Source organism: Hemicordylus capensis, chromosome 6, assembly GCF_027244095.1.
Source record: "Hemicordylus capensis ecotype Gifberg chromosome 6, rHemCap1.1.pri, whole genome shotgun sequence".
Lineage (NCBI taxonomy): Eukaryota > Metazoa > Chordata > Lepidosauria > Squamata > Cordylidae > Hemicordylus > Hemicordylus capensis.
Genome location: NC_069662.1, coordinates 68,785,436 through 68,803,473, shown reverse-complemented (window position 1 = coordinate 68,803,473; position 18,038 = coordinate 68,785,436). Strand labels below are relative to the sequence as shown.

Sequence of the window (18,038 nt, the reverse complement as noted above, 5' to 3'; positions counted from 1 at the left end):
ACTATAATGCAATCTGTAGGGCTGAAGAAGACTGCTTTCTAGAGGTCTGCAACATGAAGTCAACCACTTTATTGTGTGTTCACTGCAGTTCGTGAATCCTAAATAAAGAACTGTGCTTTGAAATAAAGAATGGATGGCAAGCCTAATACGGAAGAATCACTAATCGTAATTTGTTTGGCTTGAGCAATGCACTCTTAGCTGCAGACGTGTGGATTTTTTAAAATTTTGAATGGTAAAAACTTTATGGGTTTTTAAAAATCTGTCCATGCAAATTTCACCTTCAGTTGTATAAAATTTGCATTAACCCTTTTCTTTAAAAAAAAATTCTATACAAATTCTCTTCACACACTACATACATTATGAGCTTATTTGGCATGTTTGATTTTCCTAGGCAGTGTTAAAAAACAAAACAAAAACCCACCTCTGCCATATTTCCTACACGGTATCTCAGAGGTTTTTCCAAGTAGTTGTACTGAAACATTTGATTTGGGGTAGGAATTGGTATACTTTGTGTGCTTTAATTCATGTACTGAAAGAAATGCAGAGCTTTATGTGGGAAGATTTTTGTAGTTCAAATATTCAATAAAAGACATGGACCCTCTCTCACACTTCTTAGGTATAATCACCTGAAAAACATTAATTATAACTTTGAAATTGCTGGACCTGCATATTATTGCTTTGGCATCCATTCACCACTAATTAAATTTTATGAAACAGTGCTTTACATATAGACTAACATTGCACATTTGGAGCAGTGCCTATCCAACCCTAACATAGCATTCCTCCAGTGGCTGTTGCTGGTATCTGCCTTATGTCTTTTTTTAGATTGTGAGCCCTTTGGAGACAGAGGGGCCATCTCATGTATGCATTTTTTTACCTAAACTGCTTTGGGAATGATATAACCGTGAAAGCCGGTTCTTGTCTGGGTGGTGCACGATGCCAAATAATACACACACACACACACGGAAAAGCTTATGGGATTTTACTGCTATCAAGTAAGGCTTTCTGGGTTCACCCAAATCGAGAGTGAAGACCCCCAGTTACAGGTAAGTATTTATACACAGAGGGTAACTTAGTCAACTACCATGGTGTAACAAAAGTCTTAGAAGGAATGCAAAGCCTATCATCAGTGCAGATCCACCTTTGTTTACATCAGAAAGAAACAATTGACCATCCCTTAACTTGTATCAGTTTCCCAACATCTGGTCTATTGTTTGTTGCCCCTTCCTTTATCTTCCTAGAGGTGTCAGCGAGTTATATGGGCCCCTTGTCTATGTTTCTCTTAGAAGAAGAGTAAGATACCAACAGCTGCAGCAGATTAACTCCTTAAGAGGTAAAGGCTACCTCCCTGGGCAGAGAGGGCTGGGGGAATTAACCCCTTAGTTTCCAGTGTGGAAGAGGCACAGAGAGTTATGGGACTTCATATTAAGATGGCTGTGCTGTGGTTCCCTAGGCCTTAGTTTTAGGTTAGACTGCCCTCCCAACGTGGATGGTTTGCATGGGTATATCAGGAACATTGGTTGAAGAGTGGTATATAAATACTCGCAGTAGTAGCAGTGTTAAAATACTTCACTACCTAATCTTGAAAGTTAGAGCCAAACCACATGAGATGCAGGAGATTTGTGGTTAGATTTCCTGAGGCTTTGAGTTTTGTGTGAAAGAAGCAAATTTTATTGGAGCAGTGCTGCTGGGGGAGGAAGTGGTTTAACCCTTTCTACCTAGAGGGTTCCCCCAATTTAAATAACTCATCCTTCATCAAAAGCCACTATTAACCCAATAACAGCAATGATAATTTGGCTTTTCTGGTTGACATCATTGCAAGCAAAGTTTCCTCTTCACAATTGCCCTGCAGTTTTGAGATTCAGAGATGGTGGGAGAGTAAAAGGCAGTTTCACCAGGTTTTTGCCTGGTAATAAAATATATAACTGAACTTATTTGCATATTCTTCATAGCATTCATTGAAAACAACCTGCAGTAAGCAACAGATGGCACAGTAAAACATTTTAAAGATATTGCTCTTCAGTTGTGGGGAGCCCTTCTTTTTGTTTATGCATTCCATGGCTTTGTTTTTAAACTGCTTTTGGCAGTGCATGAATAAAATAGGAAAGTCATTGGAGTTGATAATATCCCATAGTGGTAGCCACATCAACTTCTGCATAATGATATTAGGGTCTAATTGACACAGTCATACCTTCAAATTTAAAAATATAAGTGAAATTGTTATGAACTGTAAATGCAATTTAACAAAACTTTTATGCATAACGCATGCTTCTCAGTTGGTTTACACATGTTATACAGATTTCTTTGTACATGTTACAAAAACAAGTTAAGTCCCTTCCAGTAGCTTCTGACCAGTTCTCCTGTGTATTCTGTGGGCTTGCCTTCAAAGGTTGTTGGCAGCTTGAGATGGTGGCAGGTGATCTTTTGATCTGCCTTGCTTGGACTTCACCAGTACTCTTTCCGTAGATGTGTGAGTCTTTTCTGCAAACATTTTAGAAATGATTGATTGATAGTTTTTTTACTGAGAGGTTACAGTAAGTATGGCTATCTGCAGAGCTGGCTGCAGAGATTAAGGACAGAAGAACACGGGCATAGTAAGGTTGGAGTGGGCCTAGGGACAAAAAGTGAAGATGGGCCCCCTTTCTTCCCTCTTATTTTTAAAGCTTTTAATACTTTTTGTAGTGACTAATTTCCTCACAAGAAGGTATACTGTTGAGGTGGGGAGAGTTTATTACAAGTTTGTATTAGAATAGTTTTGGCTTACATTTGGCACCTTGCTGTGTAAATTTTTTAATTTTAAAAATCTCAATTTCTCTCTGCTATGTATACCATTTTGAGAACTTGTTTGAGAACAGACCAGCCAGTAAATTCAACCCCTCCCTTACTTTTCTGCTTTCTTTTACACGGAGAGGAAAACAACTTATTGCAAGTTCCGAGGGGAAGATCACATGGGTCACTACTTACTGGGAAGAACTCACTCATTTTAAATTATTTTTAAAAAGACACAAGAGCACAGTCAGACACATGCAGTGACATGCTGAGACTAAGAACAAATGAATTGTATAAATGATAGACCAGTACAAATAATATAACACAACCATTTATATTAATAAAACTCTAAACATACGTTACTTGAAATTATACACTCCTTCTAAAATTGTTGTACAAATCAGGGACTGGTCTGGATTTTTTTGCTAGTTTTAACAAAATAACATGAAAATGCATTTTTGTGACAGCTGTATTTAATGAAATACTTGAGTCTGTTTTGGATGACACTGGCATCCCAAAATCTTAGATTTAACGACCTGTTGCTACAATCCGATAATATTCTGGGCACAAAATTTATTATTTTACTTTTTAGCCCACTCAAGTGCTGGTCTTGTGGAAATATATTGAAGAAAACAAGATAATCTCTGTGAGAGCCATGTTCTTCTGCTTGTGGGTATTCTCATTTCATTTTCTGCTTAAAAAAACCCCAGGGTTGTCACCAGTCTCATGTTTTTTGCATCCTATGCATTGTACCGTCTGTGGCAAGCTAAAAGATTTTCCCTCACACTTTCTGAATTTCCTGCTTGTTCAGTAGTGCTATCATTGAATTGATTCAAAATCTACAGTTTCTGTGTCACTTGACATGAGCAGAAGATCCACAGTTAGTTTTATTTTGGGAATAAAATAAGAATAAGAGATCATTTTCAACAAGAAAATAAATGTAAAACGATTGAATTCTTGGAAATCAACTTAGGCATACAATGAAGACAATAACATACTACAGAAAGCTTACAGATATTTAAGGGATTATGAACTACAGTGTAAACATGGAACTTTTGTAGTGACTAAAAAGTGATTTCTGGGGGTCGAGGAGAGAGCGATCACTAAATGGCCAAAACAGACAGGGAGAAAGTAGGAACATTGCCAGTCTTCAGATGCTTTGTACAAACTAGTAATTAACTAATTATTGGGCAGACTGGCAGGTTGCCTTTTAACTTCTGCACAGAGGTCTGCACACAAACAGAACATATTCACACGCATACTTATCCTTAACTTACAGGATAAAGAAGCTTGTTGGCTTCCCCAATTTTGGATCAGTCAGTATAAGAACAAAATGTTCTTCACACATGCAGATTGTTTAATCTCTTCATTAATGAATTAACTTTCTGTCTCTGCATGTTTTCTCTGACTGTAATAAACCTAATATGAATTAACTGTTTTGCTCCCTTTCTAGTTGCCCCTGACTTTAGCTTAGAGATTAGGATGGTGGTGAAGTAAGTTAGAGCATCCTTAACACTACTTCCCTTCCTTGTCCCAGATCCTACTGCTCGTGTCTAGGCAGTAACCAGGAGCGCAGGCAGGCAGGCACTCTTATCTCCTTGCTGGACTTCTTTTCTCTCCCCCTCCTCATCCTTTATCCCTTGCCTGTGCCTGATGTTCCCCAGGGGTACATAGGTTGAGACACTGTCCTAGAGGAGTTAAAGCTGAGTTGAATAGCAATCAATGAGATGGAAGACTAGGGCTTTCAAATTTGGAATATTATTATGAAGCGTCTAAGTTAGTGGCAATGTCTCAGTGGAACACTCCAGCTAAATTAATTTTGGTGTGCAGAACTGAATTATAGGTTAATTTTATGAACTTATTGTGGTCTAGGGATAAAAAATGGGAGGGGAAATTACTTTTACATTAACTGTTTGCTGATTTACTGGAGACATGGTATAAATATTTACGGACAAGTTAAGTCCAGGTCTCTCCCCACTTTTACATTTATTTTTCTAGAATCAAGGCATACCAGGAATAATTAACATTGGGGAGGGATCATTATGGATAAAGAATAATTTCCTTCATATTGCTTAATTATAGATAATGGGGATGTGGACATGCTGAACTAATAGATAAAATGCAGGGAGAAATGCCCTTTCCCCAGTATGTTCAAATTCAAAACAAACTATTAAAACAATACATATCTATGGTAGAATCAGAATAGAACAGAAGCAGTGTCACCTTCGCCCGCATGGGCAGGTGCCTTCTGGCAGGCAAGCAAATGATTCCTCTTGCCCATCTCACCGCCTCCGCCTGTCACAGTACGTTATGACAGCTCCATGTGACATAGTCATATCATTATAATGTGCCATGGCAAGCAAGTAGCTGGAGCAGCAAGTGGAGGCAGCAAGGACAGCAAGCGAGCAAGCAGTTCCCATCATACGCCCACCTTCTTGCTCTCCTTGCCATCTTCATCTACCACTCCTGACATGGCAACATCATTATAACATGCCATGGCAGGCCAGTGTCCAGAGGGTCAGGTGGAAGCAGCAAAGTGAGTGGGCAGCTGGATGGATGAGTGGCCAGCCAGGCAAGCAACAGGAATGAGGAGTGCGTGTGTGATTACCTGCCTGCCCCAACAATGGGAGGTGCACACACCCACCTGCGGGGATGCAGGTGGCATGTGACCCAGGCTGTCAGCACCCCTCCTTGCTTGGCACATAAGGTAACTGTCTAGGTTGCTTAATGGGTGGGCTGGATCTGGAGTTATGATATATGATACCTTACCTCATCACACCTGGAACATATTTAGCTTATACTCTGATAGTTGCTGGAGACATGGCACAACTGAGACTTCACTTTTTTTTTTTTGTTCCTGTACAGCTATTGATAATTTTTGGAAAGAAGTAATCTCCTAAATTAAAAATATAGCAGGTGTGACTTGTATATGATCCTAAAACAATTCCTTTTGTATAAGAGAAGATGCATTAAAGGATTTTTTAGAACTTGCTACCTTCTGGTGGTAGCTAGGCTTTGTATCTAAACAAGTTTGGTGGGGGGAAACCACGCATACACCAACTAAAATGAACTGGTTTCTTCAGATTTGGAAAATTGTATTTTCAATTGTTATCTCATAAAAATGCAAAAGATGATGATACAACAGAGAGAGCTTATATGTAACATATGCAAATAAGTGAGGTCTCTTTAATGATTGGAGTAATAATGTTAATGATCAGGTCCACCCTTACATTCTATTCTTCATGATTTAAAGTATGTTTTTTCAATCTCTCCTGAAGCTGTAGGAGATCTTTTATTGTGACTACTGTAAACATTTTTGATACAAAATAAATTGACTTCAAAAAATACATTGCAAGTTCTGTTTTACTGATAGACACTGCTTCCAGAACAGAACATTGCAAGCTTATCAAGCTTGTGGTATTCTTCAAGTGCAAGGACTGTACTAAATTTTTCTTTAAAAAAAATTACTTTCTCTCCCGAGCCCCAGTGATATGTCTTGATTTGCCACATCTTCCTCTTATATGGTGAACTTTGCAGGAAAGCTTGCATATAATAAAGAGCATGTTATTTTCTGATTTTTGACATAAAATATATTTGTTGTACCTCTTTGTTTGCAGTTTGTTCGATAGTTATGAACTCACGATTACGAGCACTAGGTGGGAGAATAAATAACATTCGAGCATTGGAATTGCCAAAAGAACAAACCCGATATGAGATCATCTGTAAAATTCACTTTCTGGATGGGTCTGTGCAAAGCTTCAAAGTTAGCGTAAGTATTCAAGATTTTTTAAAAAAACTTTAATTAATGGGACAAGTTAGTAATGACTAACTAAATTTCCATTATTTTCAATGGAATTTAGTCTGGATGCTGCCTAGTGACTTAATAAGGTCTGGGATACACAATCATTGTATTAACTCACCCCAAAAGCACAGTGCACTGGAGTTCTGAATTGTGTTTAAAACAAATGTGGTTTTTTAGAAGGTAGTTCTGGGGGCTTGCTATTTCTGGCATCACATGTCTTAATTTCAAGATCCTTATGAAGATAGACTTTCTCTGATTTTTTCATTCAGTTTTAATTTGTTCAGTGTTTTGACAAACCTGATTTGACCTTACAGTTTGTACATCTGTTATCTTCTGATTAGGTTTTTCAGGTGGATGTATTTTCTAGGCACTCTTGTTCTGATTCTGTTAATCTTTTGTATTGTTTGATATGCCAGAGCCACCTCTTTAAAGAGGTTTAAGCCATCAACTTGACAAAAAGAAATGTTTTATATACTACGTTTTGCAGTGTACAAATATGTCTACATTTATGTAAATCTCTGGAAAGCAGCCTTGCTTGAGTTTAAACATGCATAATGTAAGATGCTGTTTTTAATAATAAAAAACGCAATGAAAGTTTGCCTGTACGTTGAAAACATGCTTGAGTTCTTCTTTCTTTCTTTCTTTCTTTCTTTCTTTCTTTCTTTCTTTCTTTCTTTCTGTGTGTAGTACTTTAGAATGTTTAAATGGCTATATAACTGCTTAATATGGTTATTATTTAGCTCTTAGCACCCCTGCTTTAAGCAACACCTTAGTTGTACAAGGATAGTCTCCAGTCAGTTGCTTTCAGATTGGTACAAGTTTTCAGGATCTAACAATCCTAAGTGTGTGTCTGGCATTATTTCTGCTTTTGAAGCCTAAGGAAAAGATCCAGTGTAGCAAAGACAAAAGGAATATAAGAAATCTGAGTACTATTTATCATTCTCTGTGAATTCTAAGAATGCGTACATTGTTGAAGCACTCAATCTTGTAAAGAAAAATCTTCCTGCCACAAGACTATTTTGTGCATAATATGCATATGCTTTCAGAAATTTTCCTGTTGTGGAATGACTTTGCATAAAGTTTTGCATAAAGCTTTGCATAAAATGGATCTTTCTTCTACCTGATGGACTGGCCTTTGTTTTTAATTCCAGAGAAACAGCATTATTTAAATTGATAGTATGTGGCATATTCTTGTTGATAAGTAAAGCTGAAATATCCTAATCTTGCCCCTGTTAAGAATATATTATCAGTATGTTCTGATTGAATTGATGAACATACTAAGTACCACTGTGCAACTGTTACACACTTCATATGGATTCAATGGCAACTACTATTGTTGGATGATATACCTCTGAATTGGTTCTGGTTCGAAAATTTGGCTGGTTTGAAGGTGGGGGGGATAGCTTTAAGGACCAGAGAGGGTGCTCTTAACCCCTGCTGCGTTTTCCCTGCCAGCACTGTATTAAAAAAACAGTCCTGCGGGGCAGCAGCGAACCTCCTTGCTGCCCTGGTGCATGTTGGACCTGAAGTACCCGGTGCATGTGCAACACGATCTCCCCCGCACCTTCGAACTGTCAGTCACCGGTTCCATGAGCATCCCTTCCCAAACTGAGGGTTGTTGACCAGTAGTCAGCACACACTGGGAAGCATTTCTTTTGGTACAGAAGGTTGGCTGGTATTTTTGTTTAAAACAGTTTAGTAATTTGAAATTTACATGATTTGGGTCTTATGGCCCTGGGTGCCCAATGACGAATAATAAAAAATGTAGCTGATGTCCTGGACCAGATGGCTTCCCAATGGACTTTTACAAAACATTTAAAGACAAACTCACGAAACCTCTTACTATACTAATTAATGATGCCTTAAATAATGGCAAAATTCCACAGACTTGGAAAGAAGTCTATATAGTGTTAATTCCCAAGCCAGATAAGAATCTTACAAATCTAGGATCTTATAGACCAATATCACTGTTAAATCAGGATGCTAAACTATTCACAACAATATTAGCTAAAAAGACTGAACAACTTTATTGGTCATTATATACATCCTGATCAATCTAGATTTATCCCTAAAAGAAATTTAGCAGATAACACAAAAAGAACCCTTAATATTATACACTATGCTAAAAGGAACAATATTCCTCTCACTATATTGGCTTTGGATGCTGAAAAAGCTTTTGACAAGCTAGAATCTAATTACATACAACACCTGCTGGACAAACTTGAATTTGGACCAAAAATTTAAAAAATAATAAATTATTTATATGATGCCCCAATAGCCAAGGTATTGGTTAATGGTCTATACTCAGAGGGCTTCAAATACAAAGGGGGAATAGGCAAGGCTGTGCATTATCTCCACTTCTATTTGCCCTTTCCATCGAACTCTTCATGAATGCAATGAGATCATCAGTAAAAATTAAATGACTTAAAATTAAGGACATAGAATATAAAATTAATCTCTATGCAGATGACATCATGCTATTCCTGACCAATTCATACCAAGCAATCTTGAGTGTAAAAAGCTATCTTAGAAGCCTTCAAGAAGGCATCAGGTTTTAGCATCAATATCAGTAAATCCATAATTGCTGATTATAATTCATAAGTGGAAGAAAATTTATGGCTACAAAATGAGACACAACTCAAAAGGGCAAAAAAAAAGTAGAAGTCATTAGGCATTTGGATACCTACTGGTGGTGCCTTACTCATTGGGATTAACCATGTACCACTTTTTCAAAAGTTTGAACAAGATCTCCACAACTGGAATTCTTTAAGGTTATCATGGCTACAACGAATTCATTTGATACAAATGATAATCTTGCCCAAAATCCTCTTTATTTTCGACTATTCCATGTCCTATCTCTAAAGCCCAGATCTCACAATAGCAGCAGATACTAGACAAGTTTATCTGGAGTTATAAAAAACCAAGAATACAAAGAGCGATACTAAAACGAACAAATAATGGAGGTTTAAAATATCCAGATTTACAACTATACTATGACTCCACAATACTTTCATGCTTTCCTAAACTTATATTGTCTCACAATGATCAAACATGGGCGAACCTGGAGAATCAGTTCTGCTATCCCTACAATGTTGAAGAAATATTATGGCAAACTTGGAAAAGCAGACCATCGACGTGCAAAGACAATCCATACTTATTAAACACCATTCTAATTTGGGACAAATGGTATCATATATTGCTCCATCACCATCACCTATAACCCTGATTCACGGTCAACGTTGTTGTTGTTTTTACTTGGAGCGGAAGTTAAATCTCTTCAGTACTGGAGATAGCATGGACTTACAAAATCATATAATTGTGTTAATGGAAACAAGATAATCTCAAAACAAGAGTTGATTGCAAAAACAAAAGATACACATCTGCCTTGGTATGAACATATTCAAGTAACTCACATAACACCCATACTAAAAAATCTTACTCGTTCTAAAACCATTTTTGAAAAAATAATGGACAACACTGCATATAACAAAAGACTACTTTCTCAACTATATGATGTATTATTAAAAGAGAAATGGAACTGCACCTTATTATATAAAAAGAGATGAGCACAAGACTTGGACCAAGGAATCACTGACAACCAATGGGAAAATATCTGGAAGTCCTACTCAATGCTTTCTTCTTCTTTAAATATCAAAGAGGAAAATTATAAAATATTAACCAGATGGCACCTTCCCCCCTCAAACCTAGCTGTGACAAATCTGGACATGTCCCACTTGTGTTGGAACGGCTGCAGGAAAAAAGGTTCTTTGTATCGCCAATGGTGGCAATGGAATGAGAGAGAAGGATTTATTTATTTATTTAATGTGTTACATTTATATACTGCCCCATCCAAATGGCTCTGTTTTGACAGCAGAATCCCTCTCTTGTACTGGTTTAAACCTATCCCACACAGAAATTTGCCAGGTGTCTTTTCTTTAAGAATAGCAATAACCCGGGTTTTTCTGAAGCAGATAGAATCTTAAGTACTTTCTTACACTATCAGCTACATTAAAAAAAAAATTATTAGAATTTCCCCCTTCAAAATTCGACAGGCAGATATAATATTCTGGAATAACAATGACACATATTTATAACATCAATTCCCCCTGCATCGTTCGATTAAATAACCAGTTTCAAACATACAGACTAGAATCAGCAGGTTTCTGCAAATGAACATTCACTTTCACCAAGAGTAAATGTAGTTTAGAGCGTTAGGGTCATGCATTGGGTCCTTTGCCTTTTTTATATATTTCCAGAAGGGCTCCCACCTGGCTACAATTGGCTACAAGAACACAAACCTATTAAAGCAATATTAAACATAGAGCTAGAGTTAAGCCCAATGAATTATTTACTGGACTTACTACGCAGTTTCTACTCACCACTTCAAGCAAAGAACTCTTTAGCCTCCTACCTATATCAGCAAAATCTGTCATCACCTCACAATGGAAGAAAAAAGGGCACATTTAAATTAGAGCATGGTTCAATAGAACATGGTCTACAATGGTTATGGATAAAATTTCTTTACTGCTGAAAAATGATACTGATCAGAACTTAAGTGTACTATACTATGCCAGGTAGGAGCCCTTCTGGAAATATATAAAAAAGGCAAAGGACCCAATGCATGACCCTAACGCTCTAAACTACATTTACTCTTGGTGAAAGTGAATGTTCATTTGCAGAAACCTGCTGATTCTAGTCTGTATGTTTGAAACTGGTTATTTAATCGAACGATGCAGGGGGAATTGATGTTATAAATATGTGTCATAGTTATTCCAGAATATTATATCTGCCTGTCATTGTATTTTGAAGGGGGAAATTCTAATAATTTTTTTAATGTAGCTGATAGTGTAAGAAAGTACTTAAGATTCTATCTGCTTCAGAAAAACCCAGGTTATTGCTATTCTTAAAGAAAAGACACCTGGCAAATTTCTGTGTAGGATAGGTTTAAACCAGTACAAGAGAGGGATTCTGCTGTCAAAACAGAGCCATTTGGATGGGGCAGTATATAAATGTAACACATTAAATAAATAAATAAATCCTTCTCTCTCATTCCATTGCCAGTTGTCTTCTGTTTGGTCTCTGGCCATGCCGCTGTAGACCTGAAAAGATTCTGGTGTTGCTTGGGAGACCCACAAACATAATGTTTGGGCTGAAAAAGGGGTTATATCTTCTAACAGCAAAAACAGTCCTGAATTCCTTGCAGTCAGTGTAATGCATCCTTGTGTGGTTTGATCCCACTGTGATGCATCCTAGCTGTGAAAAATCCTGAATTCCTCCTCCTTCAAGCCTGCTGCTCCTGATCACTAGGTAATTTCAGCTTGCTGTTCTCTCATAGGTGTTGCTGCTCAGAGAACATGAAGAAGAAGAACAGGTTGCTTACCTGTAACTTATGTTCTTTGAGTGGTCATCTTTGCAGTCACATAATTGTCTTTCCTTCCCACTACAGCATTTATATGTCAGATTTACAGTCTTGTGTTTCTGTGGTGGTCTTTCAGAACTAAGGGAGAATAGGTGGGAATGAGGCTATATGCCATTATTCTAGATGCAGAGTTGCTGCCAAAATGCTCTGAAGCACAGCTCTAGATGATTCTGAATGAGGGTATTGCACAGGCACAGAATCCACAGATGTCCACTCAAAGAATATCAGTTGCATGTAAGTAACCTGTGTATCCTTTTATGTATGTGTTAAGTAAGGATCTCATAATGGAACCTGAAATCATTTCATTACTATACATCCTTATTTCAATGAAGTGCCTGTTGACCAAAATGCTTTTCCCATTTGGCAGTAGCTTATAATTTTCATTAAAATATCACCAATGTTTATAAGCTTAAAAGCTCTCAAAATGCTTTGCCTGCTACAGTATAGCAGTATCTCCAAATGTACAGTTTTGTATTGCTCAGGAGAAAAACACTTTGAAGGCTTTTGAACATGTATATTTGACCTGTAGCTGTTGAAATCAGCTAAGAGTAATCCCTCAACACACTTTCCTCCCTTTTCAGGAGTTATGCACCAGCATGGACCACTGTAGTGTTCCATGTTCAGTTCAATTATTTGATTTTTTTGTCCTCATGGAGAGAAGGAATGAATCCTACTGTAATCCCTTGGGCTGTTCAGTTTGTTCCCCAGCTGCACTCCCTTCTAATTGGCTGTTGGAAGCATTGGACCAGTCTAAAGAAATTTGATTTTTGTCTCTCTCTCTCCACCCTGCCCATCAGGATATGCTAATATCTGAGAACCTGATGGGGAGCCTTTCAGCTGCTCTGATAACTTGTCTCAATTGCAGTCCCACCTCCCCGTTTTTTCTTTTCATATATGCTCATCTGCAGGTACATTGTTTGGCACTCTGAAGCTGAAGGTGAACAATTGCTTTTAAGAGAGCTGAAAGTGATCCAGAATAGCCATAGTGTGTATATGCCTTTCTGCTGTTCCATAAACTTTGTGAGTTCTTGAGGGTTTTGAAAGGATTCCAGAGGTGACAATGTTTACTCGAAGTGAAAGTAGGATGAGAATATGCACCACAATCAATCATCTCTCTTTCAGAACTGTAGCTCTCTGAAGCAACTGTTGTCTGCCTCTAGCCTGTGCATGGGCAGTCTTTAAATGTCTAAGGAAGATTGGACAAATATATTCTGAAAGTGCTGCTGTCTGAATTATTGTGCTTTAGATAGAAAATGAGTTCTTTCACAACCTTAAAAAAACCCTGAGGTTGCTTGGATGTTGGCAGTCTGTTATAAATTAGGTTTTTGATTACTTTGTTTTTGTGAGAAAGCACATTCTTTGGACACTGCATTCACCTGGATAGGGCTAGTTACTGACTAGTTCTGGGTAGGGCTAGTTCTGCTTGTAGGAAATATATGTGTGGAAAATGTGGATGCTGTACCATAATATTAAAACAATGCTGCTAAAAGAATGTGAGAAACTGGAATCCTTTTATTTTAATGTCTGTCTATATATCTAGTGATTGAGAGATGTCTTACCACGTTATGCATTTCAAAATAAGATTTGTGTGTGTGCATGAGAGAGAGACAGAGACACTGATCTGCAGCTCCATGATAAATGGGTTTTGAAGGAAAATTGACCAACATTGTGCCAGGAGAAATGCCCCCTTATAATGTAACTGTTAAACAATTTTAAAACGACATGGTATTCTTTTTAATCTACCATAGATGATGTATTTATAAAATAATCTACTTGTTATTTTTCAGAAACAAGATACAGGTCAGGTCTTGTTGGATTTGGCCTATAATCACTTGGGTGTGACAGAAAAGGAATATTTTGGTTTACACACTTGTGAAGAGTCTAAAGATTCACCAGTAAGGAAATATATTACTTTTTACAGCACAGCTGTTTAAAATTTGCAATGATCAAGCCACCTAACTTTTTTTTTTAACTTCTGCAGCGATGGCTTGAATCTGGTAAACTTCTCAGAAAACAACTAAAAGGTAAGGTTTGAACATCTTACATATTCTTCAACACTGTACTTCTGTGTATTTATATAATGTACAAATTTAATATTTTATGTACATATAAAGCTACCACAATGGTCCTTACCAATACAGTCATAAGGAGCTAATTACATCTCTATGAATATTTAGGTATAAATACTGCTGGGATGTTGTGAAGAATTTTTAAAAATTGGAAAGCAATAAGGTTTCTTATTGCTGCAGCAGGAAGAGAAAATGGTTGGGATTCAACTTCTCAATCTCATTTCAAGTGTCCAGCGTTATAGTACTTGTGAATCCATTGTTGTATCTAGCATTATATTGGTAGTATAATTTATATTGTATATTAATATTGTATGATTTGGTAGCTGCACACTACCAAATTATACTATACTGCAGGCCCAAGTCCTGGAAATACCTTGAATTGATAGTCAGCTACTCTTTCCCTCTAATAACCTGGGTGAGTACATGGGAGGGCTATAGTCATGCCACAAGATGAGAAGCCCACCTGTCTTACATATCACAAGTGTGTCACCCCCACAGTTGGCCACTCTACTTGAAGTAGGGTGAGTCAAAGATGTTTATGCCTCCGATGTCCACTGGAGAGTGGGGGCAAATCCCCACCTCACACACACAAGGCAGGTGGGAGAGCAAAATTATCCTGAGGTTTTTAATATATAAATGAAGAAATGAAAAACATTGATTTTAATTTTGTAAAAATGTTGTAGGAGGTTTCCCCTGCAGCCTGCATTTTCGAGTAAGGTTTTTTATACCTGATCCCAACACTCTGCAGCAGGAACAAACAAGGTAACCTTTATTTTCAAAATCTGTAGCCATGTTTTAAGAACTGCTGATATCCATCTTATCCTAGCATTAATGGGGAATGTAGCAGAATTTGTGCTTTTTAACTGCAGTCAGCACAAAGACATTCAAATGTTTTAAAGTTGATTGTTCTCCTCTAAAATAGTGTTTAGTCTGTGCAGAGGCAGATAAATACTGTGTAGTAGATGCAAAATACTGTGCCAACATATTTCACACAAGCATTTCTGGGCCACCTTACACTGTTGTGGGGTTCCTAAGGAACAACTGGCGATCCTTAGGAACCATTTCACTCCCTGCCTGTGGGCTTCTCGTAGACATCTGGTGAGCCATTGTGTGAAACAGGATGCTGGACTAGATGGGTATTAAGACTGATCCACCAGGGCTGCTGTTTTTGTCATCTTCTGTTCTTGCACAACAGTGCAAACACTTAAAGTGCATGTTTGCACTCTGGGAGTGCACTTCAAAGTGTGAGTACACTACTTTGAGTTTTTGTGCTCTTGTTCAAGATGTCCAGGGGTTCCTTGGAAAGCCTGCAGCAGCAGAACTGCCTATGTTACATTGTGGAATATGTTACTTTGTATAGAATTGGTGATCTGGAGTAAATATAGACAAGATCTGTCATTCAGCTGTGTTTTGTTTTTGTTTTGCAATTTTATTACTATACATGTTCTGGGAGTTCAGCTTGCCATTTTACATAGTAAATGTATGACTGATGACTGGTAGAAAAATGGTGCTTCTGCCCCAATGAAAGTTATTTTTTAGCATAAACTGCAGGATTAAAATGCCATAGGGAGCAGAAATAATGTATCCACATCACAATATCCTTGACAATGAAATGGCACCACAAGATGAAAAATGCTACAAAACAATTTTATAAGAATACATGTATGCATAATTGGGAGTTACGCTCCCAATTATGTTGTGGTAGCCATGCCATCAGCCATGTCTTTCATGTTATGGTAATTCCATGAAGGTACTCCAAGATGCCATTAACATTATTTACTTGAGATCAAATGGATTCATATTCAATTTTGGCTTTGTAAAGTCTGTGCTTAGTTATTCATTCCTTGGATTTCAGATGGTGAAGCTCTAAATCTGAAGAGGGGAATTCATAGGAAATATACCAGAATCAGTGCTTTTTTAGCAGCAGTTAACACACATACATTCACATGATATGTTTAAAGTTGATTGTTGAAGTACTCAAACAGTGTTTAGTCTGTTCATAAGTTAATAGAACACATTGATGATGAACACCATCATCATAAAACATTTCTCCTAGTATTAGGGTGTAAAGTATACTAGGAGAAACTATGCTTAGTGTACACAGGGACAGTGACACACAATGATTTAAAGACATAGTTGCTTAGTTGAATAGGTAACAATGTTTCCAATTTTTGTGTTTTAGGCACTTATTCTTCTTGCAATTGAAGGCTGATATTTTGGAAGGAAGGTAACAAATCCTTACTAAAGCAATTCTGACTGACCAAAACAGGCAAAAGAAAAAGTTACAGCTTCCATACTAGGAGAAAAACATGTACAAATTTAGAGCCTCTGGGACACTGTTGGCTATTCCAAAATGAGCAAGCTTTGTTTGATCCCTAGCAGAGGCAGGGAAAAAAGAGGCACAGTGGTTGCTGAGGTGGCAGTGAATGGGGCACCACCTGAGCCTCATCCATTCTGTCATCACAGGTTGCTGTCTCATTGTGGGCGGACCTTGGCAGGTGTTCCATTATAGTTAAATTCCAATGATTGAGAGAACATAATTGCAAGTGCATCATAATCTTGTGCAACAGGCATGGTCAGGGGTATAGTGAGAGTCTTGGTGGCCCAGGCAAAAACTGCCATGAGTGTTGGCCACTCACTTCCACACACATCATCATGCATATGCAGTGGGTGTTGCCAGTGTAGGAAATAGAAGAGAACCCTAACTCTAACCCTAACCCTTCGCTCTCTCTAGTCAGTGGAGTCCTTTCCTTACCAGCTAGATTCTTCCTTTTTCTCCCTCATGAGGGAGGAGGACGTATCCAGCTGGCAAAGAAAGCACTCTGCCAGACTGGAGAGGGTGAAGGGCTGCTGTGTGGCCATTATGATGCTGGCCACACACTGTGTGTTGGCATGATGATGCAGGGGAAAGGATGTGTGGCAGCTCCAGTCTCCTTCACGAGGAAGAAAAAGGAAGCATTCAGCCAGTGAAGAAAGCACTCTGCCAACTGGAAAGGACAAAGGGTTGCCATGCATCCATTCCCCGTGCTGGATATACACCCGGCCTCGATAGTGGAGGGTGGTTGGGAAGCATGGGGGATAGTAATGGAGTGGGGTGAGGGGGCACCTTGGCAGCCCCCCATGGCCCAGGGGCATTTGTCCCCCTCACTTCACTGTCCCTGCATGCATGGGCATGGTATGCAGGAGGCTCCTATTTATGATGTACTTACAAAAATACTAAGAGTCTCATCTAAACCTTAATACTAAATCCTTTTACCTCAAACTGTTAGTATGTTGACTATAAGCTAATCCTGGGTCAGTTACATTGCCATGCATCTGTCTGTTCAACATATTTATTGTGTGCTGGGTTGATTCCCCCCCCCCCCGCCCAGCTTTCCAGAAATGGAAATACTTTCTTGATTTTCAAAACAACTTTGAAACATAAGTATCGTTTTAAAGGGATTTACCATTACACTTGTAGCTTAATTATGTAGGCATTCTGAGTAAACATGCTTTGAACATAACTGGATTACAGAAGATAGTAGAGTTGAAGGAATTGCATCATGGGCGGGAGGGTAATGGGATATGAGGACTAGGAGATACACAGGGGCAAGGCCATGGAAAGCTTTGAAGGGAAGGATAAGGAGTTTGTGCTGGTTCTGGGACTAGTTTGAAAAATAGTGAAAGGATTTAAGGACATTTTCATTCAAACTAAAATGTATTTTGGTTGCTGAAGGATGATAAAACATTTTGTTGTGCTTAGAAGATGGAATGACATTATAAATACATTCCTACATTGTCTTGATGCCATGTTTTGGCATGCACACTTAGAGCCAGTTTTTTTTAGTCGTTAGAGCATTGGGCTGGACTACAACCTGCTGTGGTTCATCCTGGCACTCTCCAAAAGAGGATGGTACTGGGTGTACTGGGAAGCATGGTAAAAGCCAGGCCAGCAATCAAAGTTCATGCCAGAGGATGGCTAATACACTGGGCGGCAAAA

The 18,038-nt window shown here is 38.2% G+C and overlaps 1 protein-coding gene across 10 annotated transcripts in view; it reads left to right on the top strand.

The window, feature by feature from the left end:
• Positions 1-18,038, top strand: part of PTPN3 (protein tyrosine phosphatase non-receptor type 3) — a 188,594-nt gene that overhangs the window by 35,209 nt on the left and 135,347 nt on the right. For 8 of the 10 annotated variants that reach the window (XM_053265901.1, XM_053265895.1, XM_053265893.1 and 5 more), the window contains exons 2-6: positions 6,387-6,538; positions 13,778-13,885; positions 13,972-14,014; positions 14,743-14,821; positions 16,242-16,286. In XM_053265901.1, coding sequence (XP_053121876.1) covers positions 6,387-6,538; positions 13,778-13,885; positions 13,972-14,014; positions 14,743-14,821; positions 16,242-16,286 — 427 coding nt within the window. Of the gene's footprint in view, positions 1-3,414; positions 3,439-6,386; positions 6,539-11,906; positions 12,225-13,777; positions 13,886-13,971; positions 14,015-14,742; positions 14,822-16,241; positions 16,287-18,038 lie in introns of those variants that run through there. The other 2 variants (XM_053265894.1, XM_053265897.1) reach the window with 2 other exon arrangements.